The sequence below is a fragment of the Pristiophorus japonicus genome, chromosome 20 (genome assembly GCF_044704955.1).
Source record: "Pristiophorus japonicus isolate sPriJap1 chromosome 20, sPriJap1.hap1, whole genome shotgun sequence".
Taxonomy (NCBI): Eukaryota; Metazoa; Chordata; class Chondrichthyes; family Pristiophoridae; genus Pristiophorus; species Pristiophorus japonicus.
The window spans coordinates 66862085-66887736 of NC_091996.1; the positions used below are offsets into that span (position 1 = coordinate 66862085).

At 47.9% G+C, this 25652-nt stretch overlaps 1 protein-coding gene across 1 annotated transcript in view; it reads left to right on the top strand.

Moving 5' to 3' along the window:
- LOC139232955 (glutamate receptor ionotropic, NMDA 1) overlaps nucleotides 1-25652 on the top strand; it is a 395631-nt gene that overhangs the window by 242953 nt on the left and 127026 nt on the right. The window contains exons 6-9 of the mRNA XM_070863452.1: nucleotides 8488-8609; nucleotides 16249-16423; nucleotides 19425-19569; nucleotides 23785-23868. Coding sequence (XP_070719553.1) covers nucleotides 8488-8609; nucleotides 16249-16423; nucleotides 19425-19569; nucleotides 23785-23868 — 526 coding nt within the window. The remainder of the gene's footprint in view (nucleotides 1-8487; nucleotides 8610-16248; nucleotides 16424-19424; nucleotides 19570-23784; nucleotides 23869-25652) is intronic.

Consider the following 25652-nt stretch of genomic DNA (forward strand, 5'->3'; position numbering starts at 1 on the left):
ATGGAAGCGGTCTGTGCTGGAGATGTGGGGGAAGGCACTCATCAAGGGGATGTCGATTTCAGCATGCCGTTTGCAGAAACTGCAACTATACAGGGCATCTGGCCCGCATGTGCAGAAAAACAGCAGCTCGGCTGGTATACGAATCGGAAGGGTCAGAAAGCGGCCCAGAAGACGGTGGGTACAGTGCCCGGGACACCGAGGTACAGCGGGTCAACACGATCAATGTCCACTGTTCTTACAACAAGACACCTCCAATAATGATGAGGGTCCTACTCAACGGGATACCCGTCAACATGGAACTGGACACGGGAGCGAGTCAATCTCTCATGAGCGTCCAACAATTTGAACAGCTGTGGCCGCTCAAAAGCAACAGACCAAAACTCACAAGGGTCGACACCAAACTAAGTACCTATACCAAAGAAATCGTCCCAGTCCTTGGCAGCGCCATGCTCTCAGTCACACACAAAGGGACGGTGAACCGACTTCCCTGGAGATCCCCCAGCACTGTTGGGGAGAAGCTGGCTGGCAAAGCTAAATTGGAAATAGGATGATGTTCACGCCATGTCGTCAGAGGAACGGACCTCCTGCTCAACAGTTCTAAATCGATTTGAACGTCTCTTTCAGCCAGATGTGGGCACCTTCAAAGGGGCTAAAGTTAAAATCTACATCACACAGGATGCTAGACCGGCCCATCACAAAGCTAGAGCTGTGCCTTATGTGATGAGGGAAAAGATTGAACATGAACTGGACCGGCTTCTGCGGGAAGGCATTTTCTCACCCGTGGAATTTAGCGACTGGGCAAGTCCCATCGTCCCCGTCATGAAGCTTGATGGATCTGTACGAATCTGTGGGGATTACAAGTCTACCATAAACAGAGTCTCCCTACAGGACCAATACCCGCTGCCCAGAGCGGAGGACCTATTTGCCACATTGGCTGGAGGAAAACTTTTCTCGAAACTAGATCCCATCCTTGTCGCCAGTGTAAACTTCTGACCTTGCAGTATAAACTTACACGAGGCACATCTTGAAGTCAAGGTCACTCAAGACCTGCACCTTTATTTCACAGCTCTGGAATGCCTCACTTGCCTGAGACCTGCCTTTATATACCTGTGTGGGACAGGTGTGCAGTGTCTCCTGCAAGTGCACCCCTGGTGGTAAGGTATGCTTGTGGTTACAGGTCATATCTAGTTACAGTCATGTATAGCATGGTAAGATACAGTTATCTACAGTGGTGTGAGATACATAACAGTGGCAACACCCTCGCTCCAAACACTGGGACCTGCTCGACTACGTCATCGTTTGAGCCAGGGATCACAAGGATGTACGCATCACCCTCGCCATGACAGGAGCTGACGATTGCTGGATGGAACACTGCCTAATCCATTCCATCATCAACATCAACATAGCCCCAAAGCGCCAACCCTCTTCTCGATCTTCCTCGCTGCAATGCTCCACCTCACACTCAACAAGCTCCCCGCTGGAGTGGAACTAAACTACAGAACCAGAGGGAACCTGTTCAACCTTCATCATCTCCAGGCCAGATCCAAGACCGTCCAATCCTCTGTCGTCGAGCTACAGTACACGGACAACGTTTGCGTCTGCGCACATTCAGAGGCTGAACTCCAAGTCATTGTCTACATCTTCACTGAGGCATACAAAAGCATGGGCCTTACACTAAACATCCATAAGACAAAGATCCCTCACTAACCTCACCCCGCCACACAGCATGGACTCCCAGTCATCAAGATCCATGGCGCGGCCCTGGACAATGTGGACCACTTTCCATACCTCAGGAGCCTATTATCAGCAAGGCCAGACATCGATGACGAGGTTCAACACCGCCTCCAGTGTGCCAACACAGCCTGAGGAAGAGAGTGTTCGAAGATCAGGCTCTCAAATCTGGGACCAAGCTTATGGTCTACAGGGCTGTAGTGATATCCATCCTCCTGTATGGCTCAGAGATGTGGACCATATACAGTAGACTCCTCAAATCACTGGAGAAATACCACCAACGATTTCTCCGCAAGATCCTGCAAATCCCCTGGGAGGATAGACACGCCAACGTTAGTGTCCTCAATCAGGCCAACATCCCCAGCTTCGAAGCATTGACCACACTCGACCAGCTCTGTTGGGCGGGCCACATTGTTCGCATGCCTGACACAAGACTTCCAAAGCAAGCGCTCTACACGGCACGCGAGCCCCAGGAGGGCAGAGGAAAAGTTTCAAGGACACCCTCAAAGCTTCCTTGATAAAATTGCAACATCCCCACCGACACCTGGGAGTCCCTGGCCAAAGACCACCCTAAGTGGAGGAAGAGCATCTGGGAGGGCGCTGAGCACCTCGAGTCTCATCGCCGAGAGCATGCAGAAACCAAGCGCAGGCAGCAGAAGGAACATGCGGCAAACCAGACTCCTCACCCACCCTGTCTCACCTGTGACAGAGACTGTAATTCCCGTATTGGACTGGTCAGTCACCTAAGAACTCACTTTTAGAGTGGAAGCAAGTCTTCCTCGATTTCGAGGGACTGCCTATGATGATGATTTGGTTACAGGTCTTGTTGCAGAAGGTGACACAACTTTGTCACAGCCTTACTAGAGAAGCACAGTCTTCTTACATAATGCTCCTCACACAACTGCAGGTATATTGTCTTGGGCCTATAAACTATAGATATAATATATTTGGATTATCAAAAGGCCTTCGATAAGGTACCGCAAAGTCAACTCGTGACTAAGATCAGAACGTGGAGTCGGGGATAAGTAGCAGAATGGATAGCAAGCTGGCTATATAACAAAAAACAGAGAGTAGGGGTTAAGGATAATTACTCAAGCTGGCAAAAAGAAGGAAGTGGTGTTCCACAAGGATCGGTGCATGGACCATTGTTGTTCACCATTTACATAAGCGATTTAGACTCGGGAACCAGAAGCACAATTTCAAAATTCCCAGATTGGGGGCGCAGTTAATACAGAGGACTGTGACAAAATACAGGAAGACATTAATAAACTAACAGAATGGGGGTGTAATTGTCAAATTAACTTCAATATAGATAAGTGCGAGGTAATACATTTTGGTAGTAAGAATAGGGTGGCCATATACTCCTTGGAGTGTCTAAATGGGGTAGAGGAACAGAGGGATCTGGGACACAGATACACATATCAAGTAGTAACATGGGTTATAAGGTTATAAAGAAGCAAACAGAGCACTGAGGTTCATCCCCGGAGGGATAGACTTGAACAGCAGAGAAATTATGTTAAACTTGTATCGATCCTTGGTTAGAACATACTTGGAGTACTGTGAGCAGATCTGGTCTACATATTATAAAAAGGATAGAGAGGCACTGGAGAAGGTGCAAAAATGATTTACAAGGTTGATACCAGAACTGAGAGGTTATACCTATCAGGAAAGATTGAACTGGCTGGGGCTCTTTTCCCTAGAAAAGAGAGGACCGAGGGGTGACCTGATAGAGGTCTTCACGATTATGAAAGGGTTTGAGAGGGTAGACGTAGAGAAGATGTTTCCACTTATGGGTGAGACCAGAACTAGGGGCCATAAATATAAGATAGTCACTAATAAATCCAATAGGGAATTCAGGAGAAACTTCTTTAGCCAGAGAGTAGTGAGAATGTAGAACTTGCTATCACAAGGAGTAGTTGAGGCAAATAGTATAGATGCATTCAAGAGGAAGCTGGATAAAGGAGTAAAAGGATATGTTGACGGGGTTAGATGAAATGGGTTGGGAGGATACTCGTGAAGCATGGACTCTTGGGCTGAATGGCCCGTTTCCATGCTGTAAATACTTTGTAATACTTTGTAACTCTGTTATGAGGGTGAGGATTCCTGCGAGCTCACCTCCAGCTACAGCTGTTTGCTCCTTCCTCCTGCTCCTTCTCTTCCTCTTCTCAGAAGGACTCCCCCCACCCCCGGCCCCCACCCCATCAAGAAACAACAGCAGTGTCAGAAGCCTCTTCCAAGGGTTCAGAACCTGCAGCAACAACTACAAAAATCTTTATATCTTTTAAGATCAAAAATCCCACAATCTGCGGCCTCCAAAAGCTCTTTAAAGCTTTACCTGAAGCAGCTGAAGATCCCTTTAAATAAGGTTTGAAGTCTCAGGCTTTGTACCATCCATGGTTAGTGGGTGAGAGCAGGAAGTGGCGTGAGTCAGGCGGTGTATGTGTCCACACCTTCTACTCTGTTGGAAGGCTCAGGCTTCCTGCCAGCACAGCCCGTCCTTGTTACACCTGCAGCTCTGCTTGCTCCTGCTTCGAGATATTGCTGTTCTTCCTCCTCCTCCTCCTCTTTGCTGGAATGCAAACACCAGAAGAAGACCCTTTGCAAAAAAAACTGCGTGGCTAGCAACCCCTGATGAGTTTTGTACAGCCACTACATGCAGTTTGAAATGGGTTAAGTTGCAGATATCCACAATGTAGTACAAGCAAAATATCTGCCAAAGCAGCATTTTATCTGGAAGCAGCTAATGCTCCTATTAGACAGCACTGGAATTAGTCGCCTCCAGAATTATACCACCCACAGTTTGTGGGAGAAATCAGGGACTGGGCAGAGATGAAAAATATGTCAAGGATTGTAACGACCTGATTTGCATTTATTCATGAGGTCCCCGCCTATTTCTGACAAGAGATCTAATCGCCGAAACTGACCACAGTTTGGAAGGCCATGACCACAGACTCAATGGAGCCTCCCTTGGTGCATTGCTCAATTGTGAGCGCATGTTGCAGTGGTGTATGCATGACTCTAAGTTCGAGTCACTGCCGGGCCACCAAACATGCGACCTGGCTATTGCCTTCATCATGACTGTGCCTGGGTGGGTATTGTGTAGGTAGCGTTTAAACGTTTCCCTGCCTTTTTTTGGCAAAACCACGCGATTACCCCATAAGAGACAATCCGACTGAATGGACATTTCATCTTTGCGTCGGTGAAACGGCTTAATTTCATCTTGCATCTCCCCGGGAACGGCCAACCAGCTCCCATTGAGGATGCAACTTTTTACAAGTGATAGCACAGGATCCTGACTGGTCCAGGTCCTGATCTGATGAGCAGTGACGGGTGACCCCTCGCTCTCAAAAGCATCCATGACCAGAAGCAAGTCTGCGGGCTGCGCCATTTCCACCCAGGTAGTGGGCAATGGTAGCCGACTCAGGGCATCAGCACAGTTCTCCGTGCCTGGCCTCTGGCGGAAAACAGGTGGACAATGTTAGTGCTCATCTTTGGATGCGGGATGAAACATTGGTATTTATACCTTTGCTTTCTGAAAACAGCGAAATGAGCCGCTTGTGGTCGGTTTCATGCTCAAACCGAAGTCCAAATAGGTGTTGGTGCATTTTCTTATTCCCATATACACATGCTAACGCCTCTTTCTCGACCCTACTGTAGGCTCTTTCAGCCTTAGAAAGATTTCTAGACACGTATGCAACCGGTTGAAGTTTGCCTGATCCATTGGTTTGCTGTTACACACAACCAACCCCGTACGGAGATGCATCACAAGCTAGCACCAATTGTTACATGGGTCATACAGTACAAGTAACTTATCAGAACAAAGTAGGTTTCTGGCCTTCTCAAAGGCTGTCTCTTGAGATTTACTCCAAACCCAGCTGTCACCCTTACATAGCAACATGTGCAACGGTTCCAGCAAAGTGCTTAACCTGGGTAGAAAGTTACCAAAATAGTTGAGGAGTCCCAGGAACGAATGCAGCTCCGTCACATTCTGTGGTCTGGGTACATTCTTGATGGCCTCTGTCTTTGAGTCCGTGGGTCTGATGCCGTCTTCCGCAATCTTTCTCCCCAAAAATTCGACCTCTGGCACCAGGAAAACACACTTGGAGCATTTCAGCCTGGGTCCAACTCTGTCTAGTTGACGTAGAACCTCTTCCAGGTTGTGCAGGTGTTCGGTGGTGTCACAACCGGTGATCAGGATGTTGTCTTGAAACACAGTGGTGCGCGGAACTGATTTCAGCAGACTCTCCATGTTCCTCTGGAAGATGGCAGCAGCCGAGCGAATCCCAAAAGGACACCTGTGGTATATAACAGTCCTTTGTGCATGTTGATGCACGTCAATCTTTTCAAAGATTCAGCCAGCTCCTGTCATGTAGACGGATGTTGGGTTCAACGTGGTGAACGACTTCCCCCCCCGCTAACGTTGCGAACAGGTCATCCGCCTTGGATAGCGGGTACTGGTATTATAACGAGACTCGGTTAATTGTTACCTTGTAGTCTCCGCAGATTCTGACTGTGCCATCGCTTTTCAACACCAGAACAATCGGACTGGCCTACTCAATGAACTCGACTGGCAATATGATTCCCTCTCATTGAAGACTGTCCAGTTCGATCTCGACTTTCTCTCTCATCATATATGGAACTGCTCAGTCTTGTAATGGACGGGCCTTGCATCGGGGACGAGATGGATCTGCACCTTGGTGCCTGTGAAGTTGCCGATGCCTGGTTCAAATAGCGACGGAAACTTGCTCAGCACTTGGGCGCACGAGGCATCATCCACTGAAGATAGTGCTTTGATGTTGTCCCAGTTCCATCGAATCTTTCCCAGCCAGCTTCTGCCGAATAGCGTTGGGCCATCGCCTGGTACAATCCACAGTGCTAAATCATGCACAGCTCCATCGTATGATACCTTAACTGCCGCACTGCCAATGACTGGTATGTGCTCTTTGGTGTAGGTGCGCAGCTTTGTCTGAATCGGGCTCAGTTTTGGCCTTTGTGCCTTGTTGCCTCACAGTTTCTCAAAAGCCTTTTGGCTCATAATTGACTGACTCGCCCCCGTGTCCAACTCCATTGATACTGGAATACCATTCAATTTGACTTTCAGCATGATAGGAGGGCTCTTAGTGGTGAAGGCGTGTACCCCATACACTTCTTCCTCGGGTTGAGTTGCTTTTCTTGTTCTGCGTGATCCGCACTAGATCGACCATCTGCCGACTCTGCCACGTGGTGAGTCGCAGCACTCTTGCACATTCGCTGGAGGTGCCCCATTGTTTTGCAGCTTTTGCACACGTAGTGTTTGAATCGACATTGATGGCCTCGATGATTACCTTCGCAGCACCAACATGGTGCTAATGGATTTGCATTCACACCCGATGGTGGACTCTGAGTCAACCTAGGTCTTGCAGCTGCAGCTGTGTAGGCCCTGCCATATGCAGTTCTGCCTGCCAGCAACATTATTTTATGCACAGTACTTGTCGGTGAGCTTCGATGCTGGGACGATATCTGTCTGGTATTATCGCTCGTGAATATGAATGCCTGGGCTATTGCGATAGCCTTGCTCAGGTCTAGGGATTCGCCAGACAGCTGCTTGCGAAGAATGACCTCGTGGCCGATGCCAAGCACAAAAATGTCCCGCAGCATTTCCCCCAAAAATCCAGCAAATTCGCAAGTTCCCGCAAGGCGTCTCAGGTCGGCCATGTCCTGGCCCTCGGAGCGTGTAGAAGCGATACCTGCCCATTAAGACGCTCTCCTTCGGCTTGAGGTGGTTCCGAACCAGCGTACACAACTCTGTATATATCTTCTCCGCTGGTTTCTCCAGTGCTAGCAGATTCTTGATAAGGCCGTATATTGTGGACCCACACACGGTGAGGAGAATCGCCCTGCGCTTGATCACTGTATCGTCCCCTATCCAGCTCGTTGGCCACGAAATACTGATTGAGACGTTCAACGAAGGCTTCCCAATCATCACCCTCTACAAATCTCTCTAAAAACACAACGGCAGCTATGACCGCGTGCAAGTTCGTAATCTGTTACTCGTTGCCAATTGTGAAATATAGAAACAGAAATTAGCTGCAGGAGTCCTTCGAGCCTGCACCACCATTCAATGAGTTCAATGAAGTATGGAAGAACACCATAAGACTGAGTATTATGAGCTAAAACTGATGTGACCTTAGTCTCTTTAATACAACTCCAGAGTGCCTAAGCAGCATGGCAGACAACCTTGCATGAGGTGTGCAGATGATCCTTGGGCCTCCAACCGTTGTGCCCTCTGGTGGCAAGTCTTACACAGTTACAATGTTTACATACATAACACCTCCCGCTCTGTGTTTTGGTACCAGCAAGTCGGGAGGGACTCTGTCAGCTCACAAATGAGGAACAATGAGGCATCGGGAGGGAGCTAGAATCTTGGGTGAGTCAGAAGAGAGGAGAGAAAATTGCAACTGAAACATGACCTGCAATGTTCCCGGTGATCTTCTGTTTGTTGAATTTGTCAGTTCGAGTCGGAGGTCAATTATCAGCCTCTATCCTCCCTGATAGAATAAATATCGAAACTCGCGGTGTCTTACCTCAATATGAGTAACCACTCGTTTTAAGAGTATTTACAAACCGAGCAGTGATGGAGAATTTATTTCTGGCCATGGGTCTACTGTGCAGAAACCAGATGTATACATCAGGCACCCAGGGGAAGTGGGGACATCGCGGTTGGAGGCTGATAAATGCCTCATCAAACTTTAACTTGTTCCTCTTCTTCCTTCTCAGTGAAGATGATGCTGTGACAATGTACAAGACTGCGACATTCCTCAACATGACTGGACCAGGCTATGTTTGGCTTGTTGGAGAGAGAGAAATATCTGGGAGGGCCATGCAGCACGTCCCAGAAGGTATGGCTGCAATAAAGTCCTGAATAGCATTTCAAACCGGGTTGGAGGGCAGTTCTGGTCTCCATGCTCTTTATGTATCTTCACCCTCCCTTCCAAATAAATATAGAAAACAATGTATAACATCACACCCACACACTGCCATCGTTGGGTCTCACACACACTTCACTGTAATTCTCTGATATAGCTCGCACCCCGAACTGTTATACACTCTGATATACCTCGCACCCTGTAATGTTATACACTCTGATATACTTCGCACCCGTAATGTTACACACACTGATATACCTTGCACCCCTTACTGTAACTCTCTGATATAACTCGCACCCCGCACTGTTACACATTCTGATATAACTCGCACCCCGCACTGTTACACACTCTGATATACCTCATACCCCTCATTGAGGTCAAGTTTCGGCCTGAGTTGCTCCTATTTTTTTGGAGCAACTGGTTTAGATTGGAGTATCTTAGAAACTGCAATTCTCGGCATTTAGTTTGCTCCAGTTCTAGTCAGTTAGAACAGTTTCATTTTGGAACAGATTTTTTTTTCAAAACGGGGCGTGTCCGGCCACTTACGCCTGTTTTGAAAGTTTAGGCAGTAAAAACTTACTCCAAACTAACTTAGAATGGAGTAAGTGTAGATTTTTGTACGCTCAGATAAACCTTGCCGACACTTAGAAATCAGGCGTAGGTTACAAATCAGGCATAGGAAACGAGGGGGGTGGGGGCGAGAAGGGAAGTAATTAAATTCTACAAGCATTCAACAGTCTTACTTATACAAATAAAGAGCCATCCTGAATAAAAAATTATAAACAAAGCAAATACAAAATATTGAATATTCCTACCTGTGTGAAGCAGCAGCAGCCTTCGAGCTGCGAGGGAAACTGAGGCCATTCGACCACGAGATAGGGGCGGCATCAGTGGCTCGACGGCAGCCGAAGAAACAGGAAGCAGCCTTTGAGCTGCAAGGGAGACTGAGGCCATTCGGCCAGGGGACAGGGTAGGCGTGCAAAGCACCGGGAGGGAGAGGCAGCTAGCTAGCCAGTTTGAAACTTAAATTTGTAATTGCAGTATGGGTGCTGCATTGTCAACACCACGGATTATGTAATGGTTCACCAGCAATTCACTGCATAAGAGAGAATTGATTAGAGCTCACCGCACCAGGAACGTCATAGCCCATAGGCTGATGGGCAGGAGACCTTATCCACGTTGGCAATATCGAGCCAGGTGCTCGTAACTGGACATGAGCGAGGCTGATTGTGTCAAAAGGCTGCGTTTCCACAGAGAAGTTGTTGTTGAGATCTGTGATATGCTGAGAGCAGATTTGCAGCCCAGAAGCAGAACGGCAACTGCCTTGGCTGTTGTAGCAAAGGTAACAGCTACACATGCCTTCTATGTCTCGGGATCGTTTCAGGCTACAGCTAGAGATGTGTATGCCATCTCTCAACGTGCAATACATGCCTGCATTTACCAGGTCACGGCTGCACTGTATGCATGGAGGAATGACTTCATCAATTTCCCAATGACCGCATCAATTTCCCAATGACCGCACAAACGATCCATGAGAGGGCTGTGGGCTTCTTCAGGATTGCTGGCTTCCCAAAGGTACAGGGCTGCATTGATTGTACCCACATCGCCTTGCGAGCACCTGTGGAGAATTCCGAGCAGTACAGGAATAGAAAAGGTTTCCACTCCATCAATGTGCAGCTCGTGTGTGACGACAAGCAGCACATCATGTCAGTCGATGCGAGATACCCTGGTAGCACTCATGATGTGCTCATCCTACGCGACAGCGTTATATCTGACATGTTTGAGCAGCAGCCAGAAGGGCAGAGCTGGCTACTGGGAGACAAAGGGTACGGCCTGACCACCTGGCTCATGGTGCCCCTACACGTGACACAGACGGAAGCTGACCGTCAATACAACATGGCACACATTGCGATGCGCAGCATCATTCAGAGGACCAGTGGCATATTGAAACAGCGTTTCCGATGCCTGGACCATTCCGGAGGCCACTTGCAATACTCTCCTCAGATTGTCGATCACTTCACTGTTGTGTGCTGCATGCTCCATAACTTAGCCATCATGAGGCAGCAGGAGCTGGTAGTGGAACCATAAGACCCACATGAGGGGCCAGTGCCTGATGATAGTAATTTGGAAGAGCAGGATGAGGATGATGACAACGATCAGGAAAGCATGCAAGTGCCTGATGCCGGAGCACGAGGTCGGAGGAGGGCGGTCCATCGTGCTCATTTAACGATTGCTCGAGCCCCGCACTAGCAGCTCATCTGTGAACACTTCAATTACTGATGCCTGAGGGCTCTGCGACAACTGTTGCGCATGGACATGTTTATTCTTTGGAGTTGTTCCTATGTTGTGTTGTGTTAATGGAACATGATTCAGTTTTAATGAAAAAATATTTTATTGAAAAGTTAACGTCACTGTAATAAAATATTTCTTATATCAAACTTTACTTTTTAATATGACCCTTGAAGATCACTTAAAAACTTTAAGATCACTTATAAACTTGTAAAGTTACAAAAGTTACAAAACAATTTCAATGTGAAAAATCTTACACTCTTAAGATCACTTAAACTTCAAGATCACTTTTTAGGTGCAAAATTAAATAAGTTACAAAAAGTGAGAGCATTTACACTAGAAGATTACTTCAAAACCCTAAGATCACTTATAAGTTGTAAAGTTACAAAACTTACAAAACAATTTCAAATTGAAAAATCTTACACTCTTAAGATCACTTAAACTTCAGGATCACTTTTTAGATGCAAAATTAAATAAGATACAAAATGAGAGAGCATTTACACTAAAACATCACTTAAAAACCCTAAGATCACTTATAAGTTGTAAAGTTACAAAACTTACTAAACAATTTCAAATTGAAAAACGCTATTACAGCTACATCAAGAACAAGAACAAAAGCAGCAAAGAAAGGTTGCAACCATCTCTCATCCACATCTCAGTGAATGTTCACTTCTTCAAGGGGGTGTCATTTGATTGGCCGGGCTATGTACCCTTATTGCAGCAGCTACCTCCATGAGGGCCTGTGCCATCACTTGCATGCCCTCCCTGACGGCCTGTGCCATCATTTGCACTCCCTCGGACATTCCCTCCCTAAGTTCCCATGTCATTAATGCTATTTCTCCCGTCAGGACCGTCACCTCTTCACCCACTGCACTGATGCTACCGATGAGTGATCGGGTAAGCTCATTGGTCTCCACACCCAATGCCACAACCTGAGCCGCATCTGTTGCACGCTGCATCTCAGGAGGGCGTGTTTCCAATCTCCTTCTCCTCTGCCTGGGTCTGCCTCGCACTGGGAGGCGCGGGCAGGGACGGTGGGACGCTCTGTGTTCCAGACGGCAGTACTAGAGAGAGAGACATGGGCTGGGACGGTGGGACGCTCTGTGTTCCAGACAGCAGTACGAGAGAGAGAGACATGGGCTGGGACGGTGGGACGCTCTGTGTTCCAGATGGCAGTACTAGAGAGAGAGACACGGGCTGGGACGGTGGGGCGCTCGATGTTCCAGACGGCAGTACTAGAGAGAGAGACATGGGCTGGGACGGTGGGGCGCTCGGTGTTCCAAACGGCAGTGCTGGAGAGAGAGGCGCGGGCTGGGACGGTGGGACGCTCTGTGTTCCAAACGGCAGTACTAGAGAGAGAGACATGGGCTGGGACGGTGGGATGCTCTGTGTTCCAGATGGCAGTACTAGAGAGAGAGACATGGGCTGGGACGGTGGGACGCTCTGTGTTCCAGATGGCAGTACTAGAGAGAGAGACACGGGCTGGGACGGTGGGGCGCTCGGTGTTCCAGACGGCAGTACTAGAGAGAGAGACATGGGCTGGGACGGTGGGACGCTCTGTGTTCCAGACAGCAGTACTAGAGAGAGAGGCTCGGGCTGGGACGGTGGGGCGCTCGGTGTTCCAGACGGCAGTACTAGAGAGAGAGACATGGGCTGGGACGGTGGGACGCTCGATGTTCCAGACGGCAGTACTAGAGAGAGAGACATGGGCTGGGACGGTGGGATGCTCTGTGTTCCAGACAGCAGTACTAGAGAGAGAGACACGGGCTGGGACGGTGGGGCGCTCGGTGTTCCAGACGGCAGTACTAGAGAGAGAGACATGGGCTGGGACGGTGGGATGCTCTGTGTTCCAGACAGCAGTACTAGCGAGAGAGACACGGGCTGGGACGGTGGGGCGCTCAGTGTTCCAGACAGCAGTACTAGAGAGAGAGACATGGGCTGGGACGGTGGGATGCTCTGTGTTCCAGACAGCAGTACTAGAGAGAGAGACACGGGCTGGGACGGTGGGGCGCTCGGTGTTCCAGACGGCAGTACTAGAGAGAGAGACATGGGCTGGGACGGTGGGGCGCTCGGTGTTTCAGACGGCAGTGCTGGAGTGAGAAGTGCGGGCTGGGACGGTGGGGCGCTCGGTGTTCCAGACAGCAGTACTGGAGAGAGAGGCGCGGGCTGGGACGGTGGGACGCTCAGTGTTCCAGACAGCAGTACTAGAGAGAGAGACACGGGCTGGGACGGTGGGGCGCTCAGTGTTCCAGACAGCAGTACTAGAGAGAGAGACATGGGCTGGGACGGTGGGATGCTCTGTGTTCCAGACAGCAGTACTAGAGAGAGAGACACGGGCTGGGACGGTGGGGCGCTCGGTGTTCCAGACGGCAGTACTAGAGAGAGAGACATGGGCTGGGACGGTGGGATGCTCTGTGTTCCAGACAGCAGTACTAGCGAGAGAGGCACGGGCTGGGACGGTGGGGCGCTCGGTGTTCCAGACGGCAGTACTAGAGAGAGAGACATGGGCTGGGACGGTGGGACGCTCTGTGTTCCAGACAGCAGTACTAGAGAGAGAGACACGGGCTGGGACGGTGGGGCGCTCGGTGTTCCAGACGGCAGTACTAGAGAGAGAGACATGGGCTGGGACGGTGGGACGCTCTGTGTTCCAGACAGCAGTACTAGAGAGAGAGACACGGGCTGGGACGGTGGGGCGCTCAGTGTTCCAGACGGCAGTACTAGTGAGAGAGACATGGGCTGGGACGGTGGGTCGCTCGGTGTTCCAGACGGCAGTACAAGAGAGAGAGACATGGGCTGGGACGGTGGGACGCTCTGTGTTCCAGACAGCAGTACTAGAAAGAAAGACACGGGCTGGGACGGTGGGGCGCTCGGTGTTCCAGACGGCAGTACTAGAGAGAGAGACACGGGCTGGGACGGTGGGGCGCTCGGTGTTCCAGACGGCAGTGCTGGAGAGAGAGGCGCGGGCTGGGACGGTGGGGTGCTCGGTGTTCCAGATGGCAGTACTAGAGAGAGAGACACGGGCTGGGACGGTGGGGCGCTCGGTGTTCCAGACGGCAGTACTGGAGAGAGAGGCGCGGGCTGAGACGGTGGGGCACTCGGTGTTCCAGACGGCAGTACTGGAGAGAGAGGCGCGGCTGGGTCAATGGGATGCTCGGTGTTCCAGACGGCAGCACTCGAGTGCGAGCCATGGGCTGGGATGGTGGGTGAATGGGTGTAAACTGCTCCATGATATCTCCAGCACCACTGGGATCCGCAACGTTGGAATCGAAACCATGGAAGGTGGAACCAGAACCTATGCGAGTGGGAGGTGCAGGCTCGGACAGTGGGGCACTGACTGTAAACTGCTGCATTACACCAGCAACATCACTGGGACCCGCAACATTGGAATCAAAACCAAGGAAGGTGGAACCAGAACCTATGCAAGGGGTTGAAACTCTGATGCCCCTTAATGTGGGCTCATAAACATTAATTTGGAAGGTCTCCCCTGTAGACATTTCAGTCATCGCCGCCAGCATCCAGTCTGGATCGTCCACATCTGGTTGTACTGGTTCTTGTTATGGATCTTCAGGATCTTCAGGGCTGGCATCATCATCATCATCATGTTCTGCAAAATATATCAGAACAGTCAAATGTTTAACAGCAAGGGAGGGGGCAGAATGGGTGGCATGAGTACTCTCACACATAGCAGGCCAGGCAGCAGGTTGATTTGAAGGGCCACGATGCATTTTCAGGACTTACCCTCTTCCTCGCCTGCGGGCCCAGCTTGTGCTGTACCGATTGCTTTTCTCCATGTACGACTCATCATAGCAGCTACCCTTTGTTCCAAGGGTGTCAGTGGATGCAGATTGGGTGTGCCTCCTCCTGTTCGAGTTGCTTCCCTTTTGTTGTGGGCCAATTTCTTCTGCAAAGAGTAAAATATAACTTTGTACAGAGTGCGTCTTTCTGCAGGGTGGGACATACAGATAGTCACAATTCAATTACGATTACATTAAAAAATGAAAATATTACTTACACTAACTACTTTACCAAGGTTGTGCCATTTCTTTTTACACTGGCTTCCGGATCTCATGGTCTGCACCACTGCGCAGTAATCTTCTGCAACTTGGTTCCAGCGTTTCTTCATTTCTTTAGGTGGCACTTTTATGCGACCTCTGTTGCTGGTATCTAGCTCCTGCCATCTCTGCTCAATGACGTTTACTAATATCTCCACTTCCTCATACAAGAAATTCTTTGTTCTTGGTGGACGTTGTTCCATTGCTGTATTGAATTGATACTCTTATTTTTCAACACACACAGTCCTTATTTTGCATGCACCTATGCAGCATCTGTTCTGGAAATTTAGCAGCAAAAAGCAGCACTCACTGATTTCAGCAGGTGATTTCTTCAACAATGCTGCTAAAAGCACTCCTTCAGACACAAAAAATCACCAAAATTCAATCCCAAGCCTTTCCAGAGGTCCACGAGACAAATCAGCACTTTTCTTCAAGTTCCTTTAAAAATGGCCGAGTGCCAATGTTTATGGTCTACTGCGCGTGCGCGCGTGCTTCAACGCGCAAGTGCAGGGCTGCCGGCACGACGTTCTCTCATTTAACTTAGACCCCCCCCGCACTTGCAGAATCGGCGCGACTCTGTGGCTCCGCCCCCCGCTGATGTCTGTGCGCTGCACCGAGCTCCGAGGGACCTGCAGGGAGCCCGAGAATTGCAAGGTACATTTTTGTCCCATTTTTAGGCGCGAAAAATGGGCATCCATGTTGGGGCTGCGCCGTTCTACGCATGGACCGAAACTTGAACCCTTATTAACTCTGTGATATACCCTGCACTGTTACACACACTGATATACTTCACACCCCTCACTGTGACTCTCTGATATACCCCACACCTTTCACTGTGACCCTCTGATATACTTCTCACCCCTCACTGTGACCCTCTCTGATATATCCCACAGCCCTCCCTGTAACACACTCTGATATACCCCACAGCCTTACTGTGACACTCTGATAAACCCCACATCCCTCACTGTGACTCTCTGACATACCCCACAACCCTCACTGGAACACACTCTGATATACCCCACACCCCTCACTGTAACACTGTCTGGTATACCCCGTGCCCCTCACTCTAAAATTCTGATATACCCCACACCCTCACTCTAACAGACCCTGATATAGCTCACACCCCTCACTGTGACTTTCTGATACACCCCACACCCCTCACTCTAACAGACCCTGATATACCCCACACCCCTCACTGTGACTTTCTGATATACGCCACACTCTCACTCTGACCCTCTGATCTCACCTCTAGTGGTTTGGTTTCCTTGCAGGTGTCATTGGTTTACAACTCATCGATGGTAAGAATGAGACGGCTCACATTAATGATGCTGTGGGTATCGTCGCACAATCCATCCATGAGCTGTTTGAGAAGGAAAACATCACTGACCCTCCCAAAGGCTGCGTGGGGAACACCAACATCTGGAAAACCGGGCCACTGTTTAAAAGGTAAAATAGTACAGTCCAGCCTTTGGGTCAATCCATTCATGCTGCTGTGTTTCTTAATCTAAAGATAGTCACTTCCTGGCTCTGGCCAGTATAGGAATTCTGCCCCTTTAGATCCGATAAATCTTCTGCTTTAATTGTGTTTATTTGTCTGTTAATGAGGGGGAGGTAGGAAGGTCGGAGGGTGATCTGGGGCCGGAGGGTGGAGATCAGAGGATCGGAGGGTGATTGAGGGCCGGAGGGGGGAGGTTGGAGGGTCAGAGGGTGATCGGGGGCCGGAAGGGGGATGTCAGAAGGTCGGAGGGTGATCTGGGGTCGGAAGGGGAGGTCAGAGGATCGGAGAGTGATCGAGGGCCGGGGGGGTGGGGGGAGGTCGAAAGTGTTATATATGTAAACTTGTATTTACTCTGCACAGCCACCAGAGGGCTCATCCCCTGGAGTCCCAAGGGATCCCATAATCCCTTGAGAGCACAGGTATTTAAGGAGGCCTCAGAGGTTGGAGAGGCACTCTGGAGACCTGCAATAAAAGACTACGGTCACACTTTACTTTGAGCTCACAGTGTTCAGTCTGGCTCTTTCTCCATACATAACAGAAAGATCGGAGGGTAATCGAGGTCTGGAGGGGGGAGGTTGGAGGGTCAGAGGGTGATTGGGGGATGGAGGGGGAAGGTCAGAGGGTCGGAGAGTGATCAGGGGCCGGAGGGGGAGGTCGGAGGGTCGGAGGGTGATCGCGGGCTGGAGGGGGAAGGTCGGAGGGTCGGAGGGTAATCGGGGACCGGAGGTGGAAGGTCGGAGGCTAATCGGGGGCCAGAGGGTGAGGTCGGAGGGTGATTGAGGGCTGGAGGGGGGAGGTCGGAGGGTCGGAGGGTAATCGGGGGCCGGATGGGGAAGGTCGGAGGGTCGGAGGGTAATTGGGGGCCGGTATGGGAGGTCGGAGGGTCGGAGGGTAATCGGGGGCCGGAGGGGGAGGTCAGAGGGTCGGAGGGTGATCGAGGGCTGGAGGGGGGAGGTCGGAGGGTAATTGGGAGCCGGAGGGGGAGGTCGGAGGGTGATCGAGGGCTGGAGGGGGGAGGTCGGAGGATGGATATGGCGGTGATTAATTCTGGACATCATACTTTAGAAAGTATGTGAAGACTTTGGAGAAGGTAGAAAAGAGATTTGCTAGAATGGTTCCAAGGACGAGGGACATCAGTTATGTGGAGAGATTAGAGAAGCTGGGGTTGTTCTCCTTAGAGCAGAGAAGGCCAAGAGATTTGATAGAGATGTTTAAAAACATGAAGAGTTTCGCTCGAGTAGAGAGAAACTGTTTCCATTGGCTGAAGGGTCACTAACCAAGGGCACAGATGTAAGGTGATTGGCAAAATAACTGGAGGCCGACACGAGGAAAAATATTTTTACGCAACGAATGGTTAGGATTTGGAATGCACTGCCTGATGGAGTGGTGGTACCGATTCAATGGTAGCCTTCAAAAAGGAATTCAATCAATTACTTGAAGGGGTAAAAATTGCAGGGATATGGGGAAAGAGTGGGGAGTGGGTTGCTATTTAAAAGAGCCGGTGCAGACGCGATGGGCCGAATGGCCTCCTTCTGTGTTGTACTATTCTATGATTCTATGCTGTGCAATTTCCTGAAGGTGCAGATAAATTCAAGGTTATTTGTTCTTTCCTTCTCATTTTATCTCTCGTCTATAGTTAACCTTCTCTTTCAGATGCTGTTGGACCCACCGTGTTTTCTGTTTTATTTCAATTTTAAGTTTTCTTTTTGCCTCTTTTGTTTCGATGAGCCTCTCTTATTAGGAGACAGGCACTCCTTAATCTCCCATTGGTCACTATCTGACACCATTATTGTCTTTTTATATTTTTCATTTAAATACAATGGTAGATCATTAATGATTGTGTAACACCTAGTTTAGTAGACAAAATTAAATTCACCATGTGACCGTGGTGTTCCTGCAATTAATGGAAAGGGTATCTTATTGCTGTCTGTGTTAGTCATGTTACATTGTGAACTCCAGCCAAGTGATTGTGCAGATGGACTGACCTCTCCCAGCTTGCCGGTGCTGCTCTGCATCCAGTTATTCTGCAGGACTTGCAAGATGTCCCAAGTGACTCACCTGTTAATATAGAAACATAGAAAATAGGTGCAAGAGCAGGCCATTCGGCCCTTCGAGCCTGTACTACCATTCAATATGATCATGGCTGATCATGCAACTTCAGTTCTGCCCCACTCCTGCCTTCTCTCCATACCCCCTGATCCCTTTAGCCGTAAGGTCCACATATAACTCCCTTTTGAACATATCCAACGTACTGGACTCAACAACTTTCTGTGGTCGAGAATTCCACAGGTTCACAATTCTCTGCATCCTTTGGTGTGCCTAGCCTGCACTTGGTGTCATTATTTGCTAAGCTGGTTGAGATTAGATTTACTGGGGTAGAATATCCACAGAATATCTCGATCTTCCACCATAACCCCGGAAACAGCCATTTAGGCTGTTTCTCCATGGTTTTAGTCAACCTTTCACCAAAGTTATGATGAGATATCAGGAGAACCTCTGAAGAAATCACTGGCAATTATGGCTGTACCTGTACAAATACTTTGAGCTAAGAACAGTTTTATTTCTTTCAGTTTTATTTCTTTCAGTGACCATTTTTCAGATGGAGGTCATCATAGCTGAGCCCAGTCTTATCTTCACCCAATATTCCACACAGGTGCACCTTCCAGCAGGGTTACTGGATGATAATCAGGACCTTAGCTTATGTAGTCCTCTCCCTAGCCAGAGATGCCAAGAGTGATTGCAGCACTCCAACCACAGTCCCTGCTGAGGTCAGGAGCTGGTATTGATGTTATGCAGTTTAGGATAGGCAGTAACCATCACACAGGTCAGCACCCATGGTTTAACATTTAGCCTGTCTCATTTTCTGGAGGTCAAGAACTGTGTGGCCTCATTAATCCCAGCTATCTTCACAGTCCAGTTGCTGAGGTGTCATGTGTCCATTACTCGCAGGGTTCTGCTGTCCACCAAATATCGTGAAGGGTTCACAGGACAAGTAGAATTTAATGATGAAGGAGATCGAAAGTTTTCGAACTACAGCATTGTGAACGTGCAGAAAGGGAAGCTCGTGCAAATTGGAGTTTACAATGGGACTGATGTACGTATGAGAACCACTTTGTAGAGGGCGAACCTTAATACTGAATCGGGATTAACCCTCAACCTTGACCCTGACACAACCCAAATACTGACCCTGGTGTTTACTATAAAGCAATCCAAAATGTAACATTTGCGGAGGCAGTGTGCAGACCAGTACAATGTTAAAGTTTGTCTCTGTGACGTGGTGTGGGACATGAGAGGTGTATATAAATACACGTTATATAAATATAAATGACCAAATCCGCCTATTTCCACTTCTGTAACATTGCCCATCTCCACCTCGACCTCAGTTCATCTGTTGCTGAAACCTTCATCCATTCCTTTGTTATCGCTAGACTCGACTATTCCAATGTTCTCCATGCTGGCCTCTCATCTTCCACCATCCATAAACATGAGCTTATCCAAAACTCTGCTGCCTGTGTCCTAACTTGCACCAAGTCCCGTTCACCCAGCTCGCTGACCTACATTGGTCCCGGGTCCGGTAATGCCTCCATTGAAAAATTCTCATCCTTGTTTTCAAATACCTCCTTGGCCTTGCCCCTCCCTATCTCTGTAACCTCCTCCAGTCCTACAATCCTCTGTGATCACTTCACTCCTCCAATTTTGGCCTCTTGCGCATCCCCACTTTTCATTGCTCCAAAACTGGTGGCTGTGCCTTATGTTGCCTGGGCCCCAAGCTCTGGAACTCCCTTGCCTAAACCTCTCCACCTCTCTACCCTTCCTTCCTCCTTCAAGATGCTCCTTAAAACCTTCCTCTTTCACCAAGCTTTTAGTCACCTGCGCTAATATCTCCTTATCTGGCTCGGTGTCAAATTTTGTTTGTTAACATTCCTGTGAAACACCTTAGGACGTTTTACTACAGTAAAAAGCACTGTATAAAGACAAGTTATTGTGGTTGTTTCTGTTGTATTGTAAACTGCTGAAGTCAAATTTTAATTATTTCAAACAATTTATCTCTCTATTTCTATGGCGAAGTAGCAGATGTTCAGCCTACTTCACTGGCTCCCATTGGCATAGATGACACTAGCTGGCTCTCTCCTGACACATTTTGATAGCCCTCACACCTCTGAGTCAAAAAGTCGTGGATTCAAGCCTCACTCCAGAGACTTGATAACAAAATCTAGGCCAACACTCAGTGCAGTATTAAGGGGTACCATCTTTCGGATATATGATAAGACCATAAAAAAGCTTAGTCCTTGAAAGTTTACTCATCTACAAATGCGAGCTTATTTGCTCCAGAGTGAAGTGAGGTTTTCCATAACTATGGGACATGGGTTGTTTATGTGATACCAGGGTATTTAGTCCCATGTGCTGTGAGTTTATTTGTCCCCATATGACATGAGTTAGTCTAGCACTGTTCCACATGCATTTCTTTTAACAACAGGAAAGTCAAGTATTTTGGTATTTGCCAAATCATAGTGAGTTTAAATGGAGCACATCATACATTAACCACTCGACATCCTCACCTTGGACCCAGAGACTGTAAAATGCCACAAAGCAAATAAGTAAATAAAATAATTGGAAAGGTGATTTTCAGAGCATTACATAGGTGGTTATTTACATAGTTATTACCTGTACCAAGTACAAGTTAATGGTCAAGGTTGGCATTTTGAAAGAGATTGCTTCTCCAAGTTTCAATGGGCCCAAATTTCCCCATGAGTTGCTCCGTTTTTTTTTGAGCAACTAGATTTTTTTGGAGTAACTTAAAAATCTCAGTTCTCCACATTTAAGTTGCTCCAGTGTAATTGAGTTAGTTAGGTTTTTTTTTGTTCAGGTTTTTTTTTCAAAAGGGGGTGTTACCAACCACTTACCCCTGTTTTGCCCATTTATGCAAGTTTAGACAGTTAAAACTTACTCCAAACTAACTTAGGCAAGAGTAAGTGTCCACTTTTGTACGTTCTGAAAAACCCTGCGGTGAGTTAAGAGTTCAGCGCAGGTAGCCAGAGACAGGGGGTGGGAAGCATTAAACACTAAAGCACAAAAGCATTAAACACATCACTTTAACCAATAAAGGACCATACAAACCATAACATTTAATAAATAATAGAAAATGTAAAATAAATCAAGTAATAAATGGTAAAGAGTCTTACCTTCCCGACTGGGGCACGCACTGGCAATGCCCTTCGGCCAGGGATAGGTGCGGGAGCCTCGCAGCCAGCAGCAGTGCAGCTGTTCTCCCGTGGTCCAGTACAGACTCCAGTCAGGTTGAGGATACCTTCTACTCTTGTTTAATCTTTTTGATTGTTTGGGTTTTCCTCCATCCACTATTTGTCATATCTGGGTTGCTGTGTCTTTGTGTCTTTCTGCTCCCACTTCCCTTGGAGCGCTAAAGCCAGCAAGAGGGGTGGTAGCAGTACAAGGGAATCTTCCCTCCTTTAAAGGAAAGGGTCAGTGCTGCAGGCTCTGCATGAAATTGAAGCCCCTCATCGCCGACGGCAGCCGCGATCCGCGATGATCAGCCCCAAGCACTCTAGCACAGTGCAGGGCTGCTCTGCTCCACCCCGCCCCGCCCTCGCTGGATCAAAACTCTTCCTCCCCCCTGCAAAACTCTTCCCCTCCCAACCCCTCCAATCAAAGCTCTTCCCCCCCACCAACCTCACTCTTGTAGCCCTCAGCGCAGGAAGGCAGCAGCCGGCCTGTGCGGCAGGTCACTCGGTCCGGGATAGGGATGGCGAGCGTCGGCCCCTCCCACACAGCCTGCATCTCACACTCTCAGATTCTGGAGGCTAGGAGCTACTGTGCATGCGCACATACTGTAGCGCGCATGTGTAGGGGTCCCGGCACTGTTTTCAGCACCGGGACCTGGCTCTGCCCCCGAATCCAGTTGCCACGCTACGCCACCATGGAGGAGAGGCTGGGGCGTGGCCAAACTTGGTCCAAAGATTATTGGCGCCCCTGGAGTTCTACAAAAGCGGCGCACCTCTGGTGAGTGCGCCAGAAGTCTGTACTGGCCAAATTTTGGCCCTGTATCTTGCCAATAATAAAGAATTGCATAAAAGTAGTGCATATATCGGAGAGCGGGAGGTACTGTGACACACACTTTATAATTTTGTTCAATCCCAATACTGACAGAAAACATTCACTCAATGAGATTATACTATCCTGGATATAGATGAGATTAGAAGCCAGGGTTGTAGATCTGTAGAACATACTCCCATCAGAAGCAATTGATGCTGCATTGATAAATTCCTTTAGGGAAGGAGCCACGTGAATGTTCAGTTAAGAATAGGATTGAAGGTTAGCCAGACACATGTAATGGGCTGGACTTTCCTCTCCATTTCCAGCGGTTTTCTCGGCGGTGCTGCTCGTTTTCAGCGGAAAATCACCCGGCAGAAGATTCCACTTCATTTTTTAAAGAGCTTCGCTGGCATTTTCAAAATATCGCTGGGGAGCGGGCCGCCCACGGCACCGCCGAAAAAACCGCCACGGCCTGAGATTGGGCTCAGCGGTGACCCATAGCTAAGATTTAAAAAAACGCTCACAAGAAGCAGTCGGAGCCGGGCGGTAGGTAAGAACCCTGCAAAGAAAGGTAAGTTAAAGGGTTTTTTTATAATTCCTTTAAAATTCTTTTACGGTGGTGAAGTTAAAAAGGATCTTGAGAATGTTTTCTGATTTTTTTACTTTTTGTTTCATTGAAAAAATATTTTTTTTGTTTTCCCCCCTCCCTAGGCCCAACCGCAGCCTCGGACTAAATTTGAGTAATTACCGCCCATTCTGGTTAAGAACTGTTCAGTTTACCCAGGATCGCCTTTAACCGCCGAGAATCTGCGTGTAAGATCCATTTTCTCGCTGGGCGGTATTTTTTCCCTCTTTAATGCAATTTTTCACTAGCATTATTTGAAGATTCTTAGCGATGGCGGGCTTTAGGTAAAGTCTAGCCTATGGATATTGATGATCAGCACAATAGGGCTATTGAAACCATTGAAACACTATCTGAAACCCAACCAGCCATTTGAATATTGTCAACTGTGATATTAGACTGAAATCCCGGATTATTATTTGGGGATTTACAGAAAAATCGCAGTTCTGTATTTTCACTACTTTCCTCTGTTAGTTGTTCTTTCATTGTCAATGTAAATAAATCTAGTGGAGTCCAGAGCAGTGCTGTTGGTACTTTGTTGGAAGATGTGTACTTAATGGCTTTCCCTGGCTCTGTTTGTTCTTGTGCTCGATGTCAGTAATGGTTTTCTGATTTTCCATTTGATCAATTCCATAGGTTCTGCTGAATGACAAGAAAATAATCTGGCCAGGCGGAGAATTAAACACACCCAAAGGGTTTCAGATGTCAACGAGATTGAAGGTATAACCTTGGCGAAATTATTATATTAGCAGAGCACAATCCAGCAGCTGTGAAGCTAAAACACTGGATTCCCCACTGGGATCCTGAGCTCAGTCACATATGATGTCCAAAATCAGTCACCTTCAATGACCGAGTTCTTCGATGAGCAACAAGTGCTGTTCAGTTACCTGTTTGATATTCAATAAATTAGTCTAGTGGTTTATGATCTAAGCTGCAGGCTGGCTGAGATTATATTCATCCATCTATTGCCAACACATGCTTTATTCAAGTAAGGCTGAGTAAAGTGACAAGAGTTCCTTGTTTTACTCTGAGTCTCGCTCTTATAGTCATTGAGGCTGAACACAAGGAAATAAATCAGCCTGAAACTCCCCAAAAACTAACAGTTTTGCAAGACCCCGGAATAAACATGGCGAATACATCCTGTAGATTTCTACCAATGCTGGATGGTTTATCCTAAATCCTCAGACCTACTGTGGAAATCGTAGATAAAATGCTTATATAAAAAGGAAGAGAGCAGCTAAAGTAAACGTTGGTCCCTTGGAGGATGAGACTGGGGAATTAATCAAATGATACAGAGAGGGAAGATAGATTATGAGAGTATACTAGCACGAAATATAAAAACAGATAGCAAGAGTTTCTACAGGTACACAAAAAGGAAAAGAGTGGCTAAAGTAAATGTTGGTCCCCTAGAGGATGAGATCGGGAAATTAATAATGAAGAACAGGGAAATGGCAGAGACGTTAAACAAATATTTTGCATCGGTCTTCACGGTAGAAGACACTAAAAACATCCCAGTAGTGAATAATAGGGAGGGAGGACCTTAATGCAATCACTATCACTAAAGAAGTAGTACTTGGTAAAATAATGGTACTAAAGGCGGACAAGTCCCCTGGACCTGATGGCTTACATCCTAAGCTCTTAAAAGAGGTGGCTGCAGAAATAGTGGATGCATTGGTTGTAATCTACCAAAATTCCCTGGACTCTGGGGCAGTCCCAGTGGATTGGAAAACCGCAAATGTAACACCCCTATTTTAAAAAGGAGGCAGACAAAAAGCAGGAAACTATAGACCAGTTAGCCTAACATCTGTCATTGGGAAAATGTTAGAGTCCATTATTAAGGAAGCAATAACGGGACATTTGGAAAAGCATAATTCAATCAAGCAGAGCCAGAATGGTTTTATGAAAGGGAAATCATGTTTGACAAATTTGTTGGAGTTCTTTGAGGATTTAACGAGCAACGTGGATAAGGGGGAACCAGTGGATGTGGTTTATTTGGATTTCCAGAAGGAATTCGATAAGGTGCCACATAAAAGGTTGCTGCACAAGATAAAAGTTCACGGGGTTGAGGGTGCCATATAAGCATGGATAGAGGATTGGCTAACTAATGGAAAACAGAGAGTCAGGATAAATGGGTCATTTTCTGGTTGGCAAACAGTAACTAGTGGGGTGCCGCAGGGATCGGTGCTGGGTCCTCAACTATTTACAATCTATATTAATGACTTGGATGAAGGGACCAAGTGTAATGTAGCCAAGTTTGCTGATGATACAAAGATGGGTGGGAAAGCAAACTGAAGAGGACACAAAAAATCTGCAGAGGGATATAGACAGGTTAATTTGAGCAGGCAAAGATTTGGCAGATGGAGTATAATGTGGGAAAATGTGAGGTTATCCACTTTGGCAGTAAAAATTGAAAAGCAAATTACAATTTAAATGGGGAGAGATTACAAAATGCTGTGGTACAGAGGGATCTGGGGGTCCTTTTTCATGAAACACAAAAAGTTAGC